Genomic DNA, 18,292 nt, shown 5'->3' on the forward strand with positions numbered 1-18,292 from the left:
TCACCCGCCCGCTCGTCGCTGCTTTGAAAGCTTTTAAGCGCACTTTAGGCCAATTTGGTTGAATCAGCTTAGAGCCGGACTTACCAACAACTTGCATGGTGTCCACTGCGGTGGCGGTCGAGAAGAGCGGGGCGTCGGCGGTCACTTCGCATGAAAAGTTGCCCGAGAGACCGAATCCCACGTTGCGCAACAGCACCTGGGTGGCATTCGAGCTGCTTACCTGTTGAGCAGAAGAGCAGAAACGGTATTTAAAACAGGGGATAAGTTACTGGTCCAAGTACCTGACCCTTAAGGAGAGTACTTGAGCCCTCTCTAAAAAAAACGAAATAAAACAAATGCGTTTTTATTTACAATTAAATTGTTATTATGATCAGATGTTGGAGTGATAAAGTTAGAACTTTACCAAAGAAAACAAGACAAAATATAAGATACAAATTGAAAATAAAGCCAACAAGTTGATTAGGTAAATTATAGTAAAAAATAGTTTAAAGTCGAAAAATGTAAGCCTGATCAATATTTTATAGATTACTTGGACTGTCAGCTGCACAATGCATTGCCTTCTTCAAGTTTGAGTCCCATTTAAGCCCAGTTACCAAAGATACAACTTCTCTTTAGCATTATAAAATGCTCTACTTTGGAATTAACAGCAACATTTTAGTAGGTACCTAAGTATAGTTACAAAGTCCTTTGTATTCCCCCACTTTGTAATGTTATGCTGCACTCGGGAAAAACGATAAATCGACACCCACCTGCAATCGCTCAGCTGTCCGCAATCTGACATCGAGTCCAACAAAGAAATGCACTTAAATTTATTAAAACAGCTTAAAAAACAAACAAATACAAGCCCAGCCAACAGCCAGCAGAGCAAAAGTAGGGGAAAAATTGCCTCCGGCTGGGTAAAGTAAAAGTTTTTGACGACACAAAAAAACGAAGGCAGCCAAATAAAATAAAAAGGAGAGTACAAAAACTAAAGATAAACTCGCTGGCACAAACTCAATAGCCTGATGAAATATTTAGCCAGATTCGGAGCAACTTTATCGAAGCAACGAAATTGCAAGGACCTGCCTTCTCCCACTGCCACCCACCACCACCGTCGGCTGGATAAACTTTTTCAATAATCTAGCCAAAGTAGAATTACCCCATCTGAGACTCAATTCTCCGACCTCAGCCCGGCAGCCCCTCCCCCGAAAACGCCCCCTTTCGCTCGGCAGATTGCAGTTTTTGCAGGTGGGCGACAAAACTCAGACGCAGCATGCAAAAATTTAAATGAAATTTTTGCCGCAGATAGCCGCGCGTTGATAGCGCCCACAAAAGCCGGCATTCCGGCATCCCGGCATCCTGGCGTCCTGGAGTCCTGTCGTCCCGGCGTCCTAGCCAGGTGTCCCCTGGCATTTTTTGAATAACCGCCAATAACAATAAAACTGCCAAACTGAATATGCATGAGCGGAAAGTTTAAAATATACAATATAAATAAATGCAGTGTGCGCGCAATTAAGGACATCAAAGTGGAGCTTCGGATGGCTCCTTTCTGGCTGCCATCCTCATCGACTGGCTGAGCCGAAGTGACCAGCAAAAAGTGGAGCCTGCGGGGTGGAAATGCTTTAACGATTGGTTCTACCGGAAAATTGCACTTCCCTTACCACTCTATGGAGTCCTTAATAAATTATAACAACTATTAAAGCTTTAAATCCAATCCCTAAACGTTTTCCTTATGCAAATAATATTTGGAATGTTTTTTAAGCAACCATATTTTTAAAAATTATGCATATTTCCCTATGAATTCTGTATTTGATAATATTTAGCCTCCTTAGATATTCATGACCACATCAAGGGTTCTAACATCCATGAAAATTGTTTAATCTGCACCAAAAAATTGTAAATCATAAAAATATATATTCCAGGGTATCTCAGGGTGCGTTTCCAATTACAAAACTCCCTCGCAATGAATATTTTTAATTAATACATATACTTACATCCACATGAATGCCGGGGAATGGAAACACCTTGGTGTTGGGGAACTCCCCGGGCGTGTAGCGGTAGAACTCGAGCTGGCCGCGATAGAACTTGGCCGAGTACAGTGGAGCCCCGTCCAGGTCGTACATGCAGCGCAGCACCACATGCTGGCCCCGCCGCACCGCCGGTGGTTCGATTATTAAATTGACATTGCGCAGCGCGCACTCCACGAGCTCTGCAAAATAGAGGGGCGGAAAAACGCATAGGTGAAAAAATCGCTGATGGAATTACGCGCGAACGCAAAGCCGGGGATTCCAATTTAGTGTATTTATTTTAATAAATTATTGAAATATTGTCCGAAAGCGGACTCGTCGGCGACACTGATAACACATAATCCGTAGCTTAACTGCACCGCAATTGCTTGCATTTCAGTTGCAGGTGTTTGTTTTTGGCATCGGTTTCGTGTGCGGCGCTCGCCTGCGGCCAAAATGCTTAAAATGCCATGCAAATATGCCGAAAACTCAATTTAGCTGCTCAATTTTTTTCAATACTCTTCAACCATATGGAGTCTCTGTGGCCAAAAGCTTTTCAATTGCATTTTTTGGTCCATTTAAAAGTATTCTTCTTAACGAATTTGTCTGCGAAAATTGTAATAATTAAGTTGACTTTATTTTATTTTAATTAATAAACTCTTTGCTGGTTAGACTAACCTTCATCAAAACAACAGTATTAGATTTTCATTTTATTTAAGAGCATTTAATATGTGTGACAACCAAAAGCCGCAGCTTCACCTTGTTTTTGTTCATGTTTCTCGACAACTGATTGTCATATTGGGCGCGTAAATGATTTATAAATGTTTTTTCAGCCATCGAAAGCTTGATAGATTATGGTGGTTTTCTGTGGTGGCAGTTATGCAAACGAATATTACTAAATTGAAAATATTATAATAAAAACAGCTGGCCATTTGTAAGCCCAAAAACTAAGGGCGTTCGTAACTGAGTTTTAATGGTAAGCCACTCAAAACTAAATGCCAGTGGACGAGAGTAACAAAAATGGTATTATAAATCTGTTTGGGCTGGCTTTAATATTCAAGACAAACGTTTTCCTAGATTTATGGAGCTGGATGGAGGGTTTTTCGCGACCTTCACTTACTTAGGCAATTTTCTTGTTTGCTCGCCAAGTTTTATTAATTACCAAACAATCTACGCCAATTTCCGGCAACTTTATGACCGCCCATTTCAGAGTCGTTTGTCAACAAATGCGTAGCATAACTCAAGGCGCCAAGGCAATGAGTCTCTCTCTCTCCCTCCCGTTCCATCGCCATAGTTCTGTCCCGCTCTGGAGCTGGTGTTTTACAAGCGTTTTTCGAGCATTTCCAACATAGCCTAACAAGGCACTCAAAAATTTTTTATATCTTATTTGGGTCACATTTCACGCGGCTGTGCCCTTAAGAATAATGGCACATAATTTGCGGCTTTCCCAACAGACCCTTTGTGAGAGAAGAGGAGGTGGTGGGAGAAAGTACCGGAGAAAGCCGAGGAAAAGCCCGTGGAATGCGAGGCAAGGATTCGGTTCCTTGTAAATCTCTCGCGAGGCGAATAAAATAAAATTGTTTTCATTCTTTTTATACATGCCAGCCAGCTGTGCGTAATTCATTACCTTCGGGAGTTGTTTGCATATCGGACCGGTATCTTTGGCGACTGCATGGAAAATGCCGTGGAAAATCAGCATGATTTTCATTATGCCAATGCCACTGTCGAGCGTCGAGCTGCCTGCCCTTTAACATTTACTCCATTTGCAGGCTGTAAAATGAATTCTTGCACATTGACCTTAATGACCAGCGGGGCCTGTCAGGATAATTGGCCAACTGCCTCTGCGTCCTGGCCAGGGTCACCGGTAACGTTGCCCGAGCAGCAAGGAATTACAAAAATAAGGTGTAAGACTATAGACCATTGTAAGGACTTCGAGCTACCCAATAGTACTTTTACTTATATTATACAAAATGTAAAAATATGTTTGATAATTTAAAATTATTTCATAAATAACCTGCAATATTACTGATTTCGGAAGAATATTTAGAAAATGTAGTTGATTTTCTTATCTGAACAATATAAAATATATTGCATTTTCTTTTGGGAATTTACCATTTCAGCATACTCTTTGGAGTAAGCCCTCCCAAACTCTGTACACCCTTAATCTCTACGAATAGCTGGTGGGAAAAACACCTGCCCGAACTTAAGCAGTGCCTTAAAGTCCCTGCTAGCCGCATAAATATTTGCACACTGAAATCGAAAATTCCGCTTGTTTGCCAATTGAAAATTGGAAAGTGTAGTTGCCGTACACCGCCCGCTGAGAGTTTTCCCAGAAGCAGCAGAATACAGGGCAGAAGCGGCGAAATGCAACCGCAAATACTTGCTTATTGCTGGGAAAACTTTGCTTGTTAGTGTTTAGGTGGAAGGTGCAGCAAGAAATCATAGCACACAGTTCCGGGGCTCAGAGCTCTGGGTTCCGGGGAAAAGCAACAGAGAGCAGCCAAACAATGTCTATAAATCCACACGCACACTCCAGATATAGTTGGAAAGGTAAAAAGTTTGTGCAAAAGTCACATATTTGTTCGATTCTGCTAAGTGCCAGCTTACAAGTGCCTTGTCCTTATCCTTTTGCGATTTGTTTACATGGCAGTCAAAGTGGGGACCCAGAAAAAATAGAGAGAGCGAGAGGTATTTCGTCCTGGATCGGGGGATTTGCCTGCCTGCTAAATATCAATGCACCTGGCCCCCAACCCTTGTTTGTCTCCATCTTTGTTGTCCTGCTCCCAGGACTCAGGGAAAACTGCCCTCTTTCACGCTCTTTTCACAGCACTTTTCCGCCCTGTTTCATTGTTTTCCAATCTGGCCGGAGTGCGTCATTCGACGAAGCCGCAAGTGATACCAAATTGAAAAGTTAGATGCCATTTTTTGCCGGCCCCTCCGGGGGGTTACTGAATTTCTACACTAACCACAGGTTAGCAGGGCAAAGTTTCCGAATTTTATACGACAGTGATAAAAATTAGCACCTAACATAAAATATTTTGAGATTAAATTTGGCAACAGTTCACAGGTTCAAGGTTTAATTTTGTGTAATTACAATATTTTCTAAGAACATTACTGTTTCTGTTGAACAAATTATTTTTTGTCTTGTGTATATGCACTCCTTTAATCCCCGCTCATAAAAAGAATTTTCTTTCTGTGTTGCCACAAAATACCTGAAAAAAGTAACCAAATTTTGCTCGAAGAATCTGTATATTAGTTTTAGTTTTGAACTGATCGATTGCCTTTGAGGGCCTGGCCTAAACTGTGTTCAATTTGTTACGAGTTTGAAATTGCTGGCTAAATACGGCGTTCGCTTACGGATGCCTGAAATCCTGAAAACGTGGCCTGGACGGTACAGGCCACCTAGGCAAACAAGCTGCCGAACTGGAGTGGAGAGTGGAACCATATGAATATCACAGCATAATAATTTGCAGAGTCGCTTCCATATTAGGGGAGGCCCAAAAACAAACAAATATAGGCCCAGCTGGCATGTAATATCTATGTGCATTCATGCGCACGTGTGGGTGGCATTGTCTCGGTATTTAATAGGCTTTTGTTGCAGCTTTCCATTGAAAACGGAGATGGTTCAGACCCGCTTTGCTCCTTGGCATGTTTACCAGGAGTCTCCGAAACCACTCCACAGCTCCTGATTCTGTTACTGTTGCTGTTTCGGTTTGCCATCAGCGTGCTCATTGCCTGACTGGCAGCTCATTGAAAGATTTATCATTCACCAGAAATAGCAGGCTCTGCGAAAGAGCGGGTGATTCGAGAAGGGCTGGGTGCACAGAAAGAAATACTTGATTTTTAGGTGACACATTACTCGTGCACCCAGATGTTAGAAAAAAAAAGTGGCTAGCCCAAGTAATAAAATTTTGTTTGTTTTTTCCCCACACAAGCCACTAGGACTTTCTTTTCCATTACAATTCCATTAAAATATAATTTTGGGAGCCACAAAGTATGCAATGAATATTAAATTAATGAACTCATTGTGCTTTTGAGGCTTACGTAAATTGTTGCATACTGTTAGACACCTAAAGTTGCATTTTAAAGTGATTTCGAAGAATGTTTTGTGTTTCCCTGACTTTTTTACGTAGGTTAGAGATCAAAAGAAAACTTTTCTTTAAAATTAATATATAAAAAATTAATTGAAAATAGATTATATTGTGGAATTTGTTTTTAATAACTTATATTTATTAGGATCGTTTGGAACTCCGTTTGAGCCTTCGCCAGTGTATCGCAGATGACGAGCCACCTGTCCGGACTCCAGATTCCCGACCGTGTTGACACAGCCCACATGGGCGGCCCAAACACATGCATAATGGAATTTCTAATAACTGCCACAGCTCCTCGACCCGACTTCACCCGAATCGAGAATCCCGGGGACCAGAGGACCTGAAAACCAAAACAGGAGCGGCCAAGCCTTCCTGCTGGGTCAACAGCATTTAGTGACAATAAGCGTGCTGCAGTTCATTTGCTCAGGCGGGTCAAAGAGCGGTTCGTGTGTTGGTTTGCCTTCGGTGGGGATTGAAATGGCTGGTTGGATGGCTGCCTGGCTGGGTAGTTGGCCAAGTGCACTTAGTCAGGCATCGACGAACATGCACTTCAGCAGCCGGAACAGCAATGGCAGCACGACCCCATCCAATCCGAGGCCAAGCAATTTAATTAACATAAAAAACGCAACTCGCACAATACGAAGCCATAAATCAAAAACCCGCACACGCCCAGCACTAAACTAATGCCTTGGAAAAAAACTAATACTGTAGAAATGTCTGGCAAAAAGTGCAATCGGCAAGAAAAAAGGGGTAGTAAATGGGTGGGAAAGGCGAGGAAAAACTGCTGGGGAAAAGCGCTTCTAATGAAACCGAAAATGCTAGTTATGGTTCACGATACCCGCCTCTTATGGCAATTCTGGCAACGAAGTTGGACTCGAAGAAACATTTGTTCTTCCGCTGTGCTTTTGTCACAGCCCCAGAAGGAAAAGTCCCGAGGCAGAGGGTCCCGAGCCCAAACCAAACCCACATTTAAATCGGAAACATAGCCGACCAACCCGTTCGTGACGTGTCCAGAGGGCATCAGGCCAAACAAAGGGCCCAGCATAATTTAGTTAGAATTCCCTTTGTCCAGGGGCGTGGCACACCTCGCCGGAGGAAATGAAAAATGCTGATTAGGAAAACGCAAACCATAATTTGTTGTGTGATATGACTGGTAAATAAGCCGTTTCGTGGGGGTTTGGGTTTCGGGGAGTGGATTTGATTTGGATTTCACAATTTTCATTTACTAATTGCTTGATGATTAAATTCAATTACGAATGACAATTTAATTATGTGCCGGTTAATCAAATATCCAATCAAATGATTATACAAAAAAATGCCAACTATTTAAATTACATAGTTTTTAATCGGCTCGGTAATGTGTGCGTTTAAAGGGCTTAATTAACGCAGCACGATTTTAATTGATTGCTAAGGCCGCTTGCCCTTTCGTCCACTTGTTAAATTTCTTTTTTCCAAATGTTGATGACCAGCTGGCAGTTTATAAAATAAAAAAAAAAACAAACAGTTAAATTACTTGCAGACAAAAACGATTTTCGAAACCTAAAATAATTGATGCACTTGATTCCGAATGTGCCATAAAATATTAAATCCCACCTTTTTTATCTGCTTTAATTAACTGTGCAACCATTTTATTGATTCCAGTGCGCTCTCATCCTTTTTGCCGCTCAATAATGTACATTTTTTAGGGCTTTCGCTGCCACTCGGCAGTGGTTTATAAAAAACAAAATCCAGACAAACTCGCACTACCCCCAAGGGAGGCAAGACAAAAAACGAAAGCGAAGGAAAAACACTCCTTGTCTGCTTTCTGCAAACAGACATTGGACAGGGTAAACAATAGGAATATATGCGATAAATGAAAAAATAATAACAAACATTAATCCGAGTGTTGCCAGCTCGAGTGGATGATGATGATGGCGATGATGATGTGCCGAAATGCCGTCCTTTAACCCCGGCGCCTCAGCCTCTGCCCCTGCCCCTGCCATGGGGTATCCTTGCACTGGCACTGGCACTCCTTGATCTCGAGATGGTCTTTCGTTATCCCCCGCTTTGCACAGAAGCGCTAAGCAAATAAAACAAAAAGGATAACTGTGCAAATATTGTGCAGACTTGCCGCGCGGGGGGACATGGCAAACAGTCACTGCTAAAAACATAAATATGTGAGGGCGTTTGCGTTTTTTTTTTTTTTTTTTCATTTTCAAGCTGGTGACATTGCAGTGCACAAATGTTGCCCGGTTGCTTAGTTGGATGTTCAACTTCCCCTCGCCCATCTGCTATTCGCAAATTTTCATTTGCTCTACTCCTTAAGCAAATAAAATAGCACTGCACTTTATACGGTTCTTAGGATTTAAAATAAATAAAATAATAAATAAAGCTTATAAAAAGTCCATATTGTTTCATGAATTTTTGTAGAACATTTTGTAAACCAGTAGAGTTATACATAAATTTTGATTTTGTAGTAGTCTACTTTAATGTTGTTTGTTGAATAAAAAATTTCATTAAATTATTAAGCCAATAAATACTTAATAATTTTTATTTAAGGTTGTAAACATTTGAAGAAAGTAATTTATACAATGTTAGATATTTTATAGAATTGCTGGTTAATTATGCTTTTGATTGTGGTTTTCTTGTTGTTTAATACACATTTTCTTTCATTTTAAATTTAAAAAAACATGTATTTTCCCAGTGCACTTATCCACATCTGCCGGGTCGTATTTATTTAGTTTGTTTTCAGCTTCTTTGGCCCTGCTCACTTGGCGTATACGCAACGCGGGAGCGCCGAAGACTGCGAATACGACTCAATTGAGGCTGGGCAGCAAACATTTTGTTATCTCGGCACCAGCATCGATGCCGAATGGATTTTTAGTTCAGCAAGTTTTTCGCAATTTTTTCTTTTTTATTTTCCTCTGCGTTTTGTGTGTGCACGCCGACCGAGGGGGCTTCCTTCCCTCGGCGAGTATATTTTTTTCCGGCGCTTTTCTTGTTCATTCAGTTCAGTTTTTCCATTTGGCCCAGTCGGAGCGTCAGAGCGCTTATCTCGCATGCCGCATCGCGAACTGCTTGTAAATAGCATTCATGGCCTGACACTAATGGAACTTTTGACCGTTTGTGCTATCCGCTGCCCATTTCCATTCCCACACCACCGGGGATGCCCGGCCACCGATTCCACCACCACTTCCACAACCCCTTCCATGTCCATGCGGGCCGCCCAGGCCATTCCGTTTCCATTCCAATTGCCCACTGGCCCCATGTCCGCTGCAGGGACAAAACTCGGATGCCATTCATCGACTCGGCTATGAATCGCCTTACTCTATATTGGTACCCAAAGTTAGGTTCCAGGGTATGCGAGCTGGTCCTGAAACTTTATCGCATACCTATCAACAGAAACTATAAATTTTTAAGCCCATAATATTTGAATATCTGTTTTTATTTTACTTATGCCTCCGTTTTATTATTTTTTGTTGCTCAGATATTTATTTGAAATATTTTTATAAGCTTAAACATTTAATAAATATTATATTCCTTTTTTTCAAATTTGGATTACTTGAACCTTTTTTAATGCTCTATTTAATTTTTCTATACTCAGATTTTTTTTTTCTTAGCTCTACAAAATGATTAATTTGAAAACGCAACCTGTATAAATATTATGTCAATAAATATTTGCCCTTTCATCATTTACCATTTTAGGGTACTCCCATTTCGTTAGCACACCTTATCAATTTTTAGAAAAAAAAATGTTTTTCTTTCGCTTTATGGTAACGCGAATTCACGCAACTTCGCTTGTTTTTTCCAAGCCTTTTCTTGCATATTTCTGTTTTTCTAGCTGTTTTTCCTATTTCGCTGCTGGTATCAATTTTGCGAGCCAACAGTTTGTCGGGTCTTTCAACAAGTCGTTTGTTGGCAGTTCTTTTTGGGGCGAAAATGGAAAATTCAACTGCGGTGAAAACAAAGCAATCACCTTTCATATCCATCGCCCAAGAGCTTTTGATCCTGTTTCAGGATCTGTCGATTGCGACATACATACAACTCGCAAACCCACTAATTAGCAGTCAATGTAAAATATTTGTCAATCGCAATTTCGATTTGACGCCAACTCGGCACTTTCCACTCGAATAAAAGTTATAATGAATTTCGCCCCCTCGGAACCGAAAGTTTGGGGCTCAACATTCTGTTTGATTACAAAATTAATCGGAACGCTGTTTTAAATGCAATTTCCATTCGCCCAAAGGGGGCGGGTGGGAAAAGCGGGACAGGGCGCGATAAGCGACAATGGCAATCGGAAATTTCATTTTTGGTAACTAGATCTCGCGAGGCAGTCACACAAATGCGGTGTCAATGGGTTATGCGGGAAATGCCGAGGAGGGACTGTATCCATTTCGCTTTATGTTTACAATTTGGCATGGTTTTTGTGCCTTCTGATTTATGCATAAATTGATGCTACTAGTTGTTTGTTTGCCTATTTGTTTTGGCTCGCTGGCTAAAAGCGCATTTGCCATGGACATCCTGTCTGTTTTTCCCGTTTTCCCGGTTTTTCCCCCACCCCCTTTTCCCCGCTGGAGTAGCAAACTTTCCCATTTCCATCTACCATTGCTGGCTGGTTTTTGGTCATGCCAGAGATTCCGTGGCAAAAACATTCATAATTTTAATTAAGTCATAGAAACGTGCTGCACACAAAACGCAGATGTATTGCACTGTGCGGAAAAGGGGGTAACTCAATAAAAAAGCGCTGAAAAAATGTGTGAAATTCAGCTTTGGTAAGTAAAGTAGGTAACCATTTATGGTTAAATACAAGTTAGGTTTTTCTTGAATTTCAAAGTTTTCTTTTAAGACTTGGTTTGGCTTTCTCTCAGTGCCTGCAAACCAGCACGCTTAACTTTTGTGTGCGAGTTTTGCCGCCAGCCGGCGGCCGTGGGTTTTTGTTTTGTTTCCAGTTGTATTTGGTTACGATGCTCACAAAATTGCACTTGAAATTTATCCCCGAGCCTTATTAGTTATTTACGCAGCAGGCGCATTCTCCGTAATGTGTGAGTGTTTGCTATGTATGTGTGAATGGCTCTGTGCAAAGGACCCGCGGCGTTTTTGGCCAGAAACCACCCAACACCCAGCACCACCCACTCGACCACCCAACCACCCACTGGCCCGCCCACGCCTTCATGCCCACCACCCATTGCAGATTTATAGCCTGCAGCAGTTTTTAGTGTTTTCCCTTTGTTTCGCCCTACGTTTTGTTTATTTGGTTTTGCAATTGTTAAAAGTTTATGTCGTTTTTGTTGCGGCTGTTGCATTTCGCACACACAGTTTCCACTTGGACCCCATGAACAACAAGTTTTTGTTTTTCGGGGCGGGGGGAGTGGCACTGGCCAGAAATACCCAGAAAAACCAGATGAAAATAGAATAAACCGGACCGAAGTGAAACAAAAGTGTGGTATTTTTGGGTGCGCCAGTTGTGATTTTGTCGCTCTGATTTGTTCCATATATTTTTTGGCAACGTTGCTTAATTAAACGTGAACTATTGCCAGATGGAGTTTAAATATCGGCAAATTTCATTTTCCGAAAAAGGATTGCCTGACTTGGCAAAAATCTGAAAAAAAGCGAGAGTATCGAATTCATTTCACATTTTGTATTTTTGCTAAGGTTTATTTTGTTTTTCAATAAATATGGCAAACAGATCTCTGTTAAATCCACTTAAAAAGTAAAAATACTGTTGCTTTTAAAGCCGTATAAATATATTTGGCAGTCGGTGTCTCTCAATAATTCCAAGAATACTCCAATTTAATTCGTTATAATCGCCCTAGGCCCTACACAAAGTTCTCCCCTTTCGAAGTTTGCCGAACTTCTGCATTAATACCAATTTGCACTTGTCAATCAAGGCAACACTCCGCAGCCAGCGAGACCAACGAAACTTCTAATGAGCCTAATTATTTCAACTATTTAGCCAAATACACAGGCACAGAGAGCCACGTCTTGGGGGGCAAAGTGGGGAAAGCATTCCAATGCTTGCCAAATTTTGCTAATGATAAATAAATTATGCGACAGCAGCCGCAGAAAATGCCAGGCTACCGACCCTCCAACTTGCCAGACCCACCAACCACAAGCAGAAAACAAATAAACTCACTTCGCAATGCCGAAAGATAAGTATACGCCCTGTGGTCCCGCGGCCCCAGTCCTTAACACATTAAAGCCCGGGGGGGTGAGTGAATGCGAATGCGAATGGTATCGCATTACCGAAAGCAAGCGCACATGCGTTAATAAACAAAATCTGTTGCTAATGTACAAAATAAGTTAATTATGGCAACGCAAATGCGAAAATGCGAAATACTCCGATGCTGGCGACAACTTTTGCAGCTTTTCCGAAACTCCCTCTCCGGCATTTTGGGGCTCTGGTCTTTTAGGGTCGGGGCTAGGATCGTGGGTACATCTAGTATATATATTTAAAGAGTAAGAGGTGCACTTTTCCTGCACTCTGCTTTGTTCTTTGTGCGCGATAATTGCGTTTTATGGCTGTGGCAAGCAAACAAATAAACAAGCCGGCAAACAGACGAAATCGGTATATGGTTTGGGAATGGGAATGGGAATATATACATGCAAACTGCGCTTGCATGCTGGCAGTCGCGGCGGCGAAACAAATAATTACAAATTGCATTAATAATAAACAAACATAGACGCGGGTCCCTAAGCCCGCTTTGCCAAAAACCCCCGATTTCGATTTACCTTTTGGCAATTTTTGCGTGACTAGCATAATTTGCTCAGTGGCCGAAAATGTTGGCCCAAACCACGCCCACTCGTATGCCACTGGCGCAGAACCGCAGGAAATTTACATATTTTATTTGTAATATGTTTGCTGCCTGTCAATATTATTTTGCAATTAATATTTCAGTGATAAATCGAATGCAGTTGCGGAGAGGCGCGCCTGACCATTCAAAAATCAGTAAATACTCTCCGCATGATAGAATTTATATTAAGCTAATCCAAGCACAATTTAAAAATAATTTTAAAAGTACAAATCTTATCATAAAATATTTCTTCCTTTTCTTTAACTTCAGGCTATATATTTTTTCTATTTTATTACTGCCTGTAATAACTTATTCAGTATTTCCTAGTCTACTATGTTTCACATTTTTATGACCAGTAAAATGTTGTCCTTTTTATTTGATGCATTCGAGGTAATACCGAAATTATAGTTGAATTGCATTTTGTTATTAGTGAGCAAATGGCGAAATTGATTACGAGTGTCCAGCGTTGGTTTACCATCAGTGTGCTCATGGGATTTATGGCATTTCGTATGTCCCCGATTATTATGCACTTTCGGTAGAGCATAAATTGATGGAAACGAGTTTACAGAGTCGGCGGACCATGAAAACCCCGATCCCCTGTTCCCCGGCAAAATCAAATCAAATTTATTACTAATCCGCACAGCTTTCAATGCACTGATTTACAGCCGCACTTCTTGGGGGAAACTAGACTATGCAGTCTGTCGTATATCAGAACAATAGCAGCCCGTTTTTGGTTCTAATTCACTTTTACTAATACACCACTTTGCCGCCAACCCCAGCCCATTAACCCCATCCATTAGCGCCGCGGCCTCCATTTAATAGAGAGCTGATGCCTCAGATTCTGCCATTCCGCTGATGCAGATGCAGATGCACTTCCCCGCCAATCTCCAGTCCCCACAATGCCGTGAACTGGAGGGCCCTGGATGTGGGGCTGGAAAAGACCTACAACAACGCTCTCCAAAGAGTCACGGATCACGGTGCTCCAATCCCTTCCAAAACTCAACCCATAAAATTCCCACGCCCTCCACGAGTGCCGAAAAATGCACTCGAATCGGAGATGTGCTATGTTTTAGTTCAACCACTCAAAAAAATGTATTTATATTTGGACAATAATAGATAAAGGGAAAAACTCTGTCAACATTAAACAAATAAATAGTACAAGTAAGTTTCAAGGATCTTGAAAACCAACTAGTCAATGCTTTTAAATATTTAATATTTATTTCACCAATTTTTAATACATTTATATCTTTATTTATGATCTTCAAAAAATAAATTGTATCTATTCTCTTGATAAAAAGTGTATAAAAATATTAAAGAATAGTTTTTAATTTTTTGTTCAATTTTTATTTAATTTTTAAATATTTTTTCTGGTTTTAAAAAGTATCTAGAACGCCAGCACTGCCTGCCAGCGGGGGAATGTCCCCATTGAAATGCTGCTTAAGCTGTTCATTAGCAGCGGAGTAATGGAGCAACAGCCTGACACAGATTTGCTTTGGCAAGTGAGGATTGTCCCCCGTTCACCCCTTTTCGGTGCCCTATTCGATTCTACTCGATTCGATTCGATTCGGTTCGATTCCGGGCGCCATAGTGTTCAGTTTTGTGGCCATGGCGACACGGCAGCCGGGGGTCATTAAAAACTTTTTACAAGCATTCAGCATCAGCATTAGCGCTGCTCGAAAGTGGAGTGTGTGTGCGGCATCTGGATGGGGATGGGGAAGGGGATCTGATTCCTCCGCTGATTGCCATTGACAGCCAGCCGAGTGGATCCCTGGCCCAACGCTCGAAATGGAACCCCTTTTGCCCGCCTGGGCGACACCTCGCCACCGCTTAGGACCGCCTGTCAATCCTTTTTATTGCCCGGCACAGCACTCGCCACCTCCCAGCCGCCGGATCTTTGCCACTTCGTCAATCAATTGGCGGCTGTGTATCGATGTCCCTTTTATTTGTATTTTATTATGCCAAAGTGTTGTTTCGAATGTCACTTCGAGCATCGATTGTTTGTATCTGCACTGGCAAAACAAGCACTTGACTTCGAAATGTCTGTCCTACGAAAATATTTGACCAAATGTGATTTTCGAGGCTAACGAAATTCAAATGGCTCTTTTAGAACAGCATTTTTTGTCTGTGTGTAAGTATGCCTTTCACCCCTTTAATTTGGAAAGTTTTTGGGAATGGGAAAAATACTTTGGAGTAAGAGTCGCATCCGAGGCACTTAATTGAGCAGCCGCAGCGCGGACTTGGCAAAAAATAAGTGGAGCAGTCAATTGAGTTAGGGGTTCGAGTGTGGTGACAGTGCCGCATATATATGTCCTCGCAGATGGCCAGATACCACTTGAAAAGGGATGACAGCCCGGGTAGGGGGTGCTGACTGGGGAAGCCCGACAAATACTTCATTAAAGTGAACAAATGAAACTCCTAAAGTGCGTTTCGATGGCCTCGTTCGGTTCGGAAAATAGTTAAGAAGCTGTGGAGATGCCGTGAGATTTATTGATGGCACTTGGAAAATGTTTCTTTAAATAAATTAACTGAATATGTAATGGAGTATAGGAATATTATAATAATATTCTTGTTCACAGCATTTAAAAATCGTTTTATATTAAAATTCAGGTACTCTATTGTGTTTAAGAATATACTACCATACTGATGTGATTAAAGCATTAACTAAATTTATTTAAAAGCAAATATATAAGCTTTGTTTAACAAACTTTCTCATCATCGGTATTAAGATTTTTATCATATTGTGCACTATTTTTGCTGCTTCTAATTTTAAGCTTATTTGATGGCATTTTAGCTTTCAACTTTGATGTTTTGCAATGGGTAAACATTTTCGTTGGCCTTATAATTAGACTAAACAAGTTGTGGACTCACCCATGCTCAGCAGCAGAACGGCGAGGAGCAGCAGGAGGAATCTGGTGGGAAGCGTCCGACAGACTGGAGTTCTCCGGCTGTGGATGCGCCGAGGTCCCGCGTCCGCGGCCCTTTGGTGTCCCATTTCGGGGATTTCGCTCAAGTCGCCGGCTGACAAATCTCCGCCAAGCTGCAGCTCCAGCATTTCGAGGTGGCAAGTACGATTACTCCGCTTGTCGGCCAAATGTCTTGCATTTGCGGCAGAGACAATTTAATAAACACTTCAACGCCACACGCCGCACTGTCTGTTCCGTGGGATTTGCGAAGGGGGTGAAATGGGGATGGGACGGAGTATGGTGATTATTAATGCACGACTGGCAGCGATTCGGTTTTATTTGCGTTTGGCAAATTGGCTCATAAACAAATTGTCTGCGCTGCCTTGGGAAAATCGCGCTAATAAGCAGCCGGATAATTGATAATTTGCCCGCGCCGCAGTTTTTCACTTTCACTCAGGCTGGCTTTCGATTGGCACTCGACGAATTTGCACATTTTGCAGATTGTTTATACATTCCGATTTCCGCCCGTTAATTGTTGCGCGTCCCCGATGCTTTTCCTCTGCTCTTGATTTCTGTTTTCTTTGATTTTAGACAACATCCATTTGCCAGCCGCCGAGTACTTCACTTCGCGCACTCATAAATGGCCCTTGTGTCCAGCTGTTTTATTCCCCGGAAGCGCCTCTGCAAAGCGGAATGAACAACAAACAAACTTTAGTTATTGTGTAATTAAATAGAGCAGCAGTTGGTCGCCGCTTCCCCGACCGCAAGTATTTGGCATGTAAACAAACTCAAAGACCGAACCGAACACGAATCTGTATCTCAGTTTTCCCGGGAGCGACAATCCGCGCCCACGACAAGTTGACAGCCGACTGAGGAGTTATCAGGACGGTCCCCAAGAACACACCCCGAAAGACATGCCGCTGAAGACCCACGGTGGTGTGACGTAGCGCTGCCTTAACATTCCAAAATTAGCACGCTGGAAGGACGGCGGCGGCAGCATGTTGCTGGAACCGCAGCAACATGTTGCCGGCGGCAGCCTACGAAGCATGATATATGTTTATAAAACAAATAAAATTAATAGATATAAAAAATTGAAACAGAATCTGTCAAATTATTCTTAAAATCAAGTCACAGCTAAATCGTTATAAAATCATTTGAGAAATTTAATTCGAACTAATTATTTATTAAAATACAATGTTAGGCTATTATCGAACAAATAATTTGTAATGAAGTTTAATTTAATTGGAGTTTAATTATTTCATAAAAATAAGGTTTTCTTAAACTTTTGTGGTTGAATAAAAATTTTAAGCTAAAATACTTTAAATTTATATGAAAAATATATCAATATACTTTTAACATATGTTGGCAATGAGCTAATATAATATTTTTAAAATCATATATAAGTCTTCGAAACATTAAAGGCCAAATTATAAAAGTCAAAAATTTTTGAATAGTTTTTCAAATACATCAAATTAAACCCAAATAACTGATAATGTGTAATAACAACCGCTTTATCGAATCAATGAATATCAGTATAAAATACATCTATCTTATTTTTCCCTGTGCACTGCCAAAGCCAATTTAAAAATGATAAACAATAACAAATCATGTGCAACAGAAGCCGAAATGCAAACAAATCAAAGAGCGGAGCTTAATTTAACGAGTACAAAGTGAGTTCTTTGTGAGTCGCATTTTTTGTTCCTGCTAATGAGGCTGTGCTCGAGTGGCAGCCTCTTCAGTCCCATGTGCACAATACAGTGCAGTCCGTGTGAGCTTTACCCTTTCAGGGAGACTGGAGGATGCGGCCACTTAACCCGTTACTGCAACTGTTTGTTTTCCGCCCTGCGGTCGCTGCCCCGGCGTTTTGTTTATTTAAGTTGCAATTACTTTTTGCCACCCCCATGCAACAAATTCCCCGGCTTTCATTGCTCGCTGCTTTGTAAGACTTTCGGGTGGAGTTTACTTTGGGTGGGGGTGCGAAGGTTGCCCCTGCATAAAGGAAAACACAACTAGATCCACTCAAGTGCAATGACATCATGGCAAGCATTCATAATGCTCATTAGCCGACCCCCCTTAGCCAAACCCTCCTCAACCCAGCCGCCCGGTGGCCATGTCAAAATGCCATTTTTATGTGGCACACGCGCTGCCTTCTTTCTGGCAGCTTATCGATGCTGCCTCCATTTCCATTGCCACTGCAATTGTGCACTTGAAAAAATAAAAATCAAATCCTAGTTGTTTAAACAAAAAAAAAAATAGAAACATTTTATAATAGTATCTTTTGGGCAGCAATACACGAAAATCTGGCCCTGCCAATAAATTTAATTTTACAACAGGACAGCTTGAAGGGTTCCCCAAACTTAGGATCGTATTTACAGCCAGGTAAAAACCATTATTTTCCGAGTGCACCCACTCGCCACTTGGTCTTTATGGCCGCCATGCAGCACACCTCGATTAATGCATATATACACGGTGGAGTGGGGGAGTCGTGGAGTAGGGCCTGGAATAGAGCCATATAGAGCTATATGGAGCTATATGCCACAACA

At 41.5% G+C, this 18,292-nt stretch overlaps 1 protein-coding gene across 1 annotated transcript in view; it reads right to left on the reverse strand.

Annotated features, from left to right (window-relative positions):
- LOC108024321 (uncharacterized) overlaps positions 1-18,292 on the reverse strand; it is a 49,464-nt gene that overhangs the window by 13,149 nt on the left and 18,023 nt on the right. The window contains exons 2-4 of the mRNA XM_044090858.2: positions 15,715-16,430; positions 1,974-2,188; positions 85-220 (exon numbers count right to left, since the gene is read on the reverse strand). Of these exons, the coding sequence (XP_043946793.1) occupies positions 85-220; positions 1,974-2,188; positions 15,715-15,898 (535 nt within the window). The 5' untranslated portion in view covers positions 15,899-16,430. The remainder of the gene's footprint in view (positions 1-84; positions 221-1,973; positions 2,189-15,714; positions 16,431-18,292) is intronic.

The sequence above is a fragment of the Drosophila biarmipes genome, chromosome 3R (assembly GCF_025231255.1).
Source record: "Drosophila biarmipes strain raj3 chromosome 3R, RU_DBia_V1.1, whole genome shotgun sequence".
Taxonomy (NCBI): Eukaryota; Metazoa; Arthropoda; class Insecta; order Diptera; family Drosophilidae; genus Drosophila; species Drosophila biarmipes.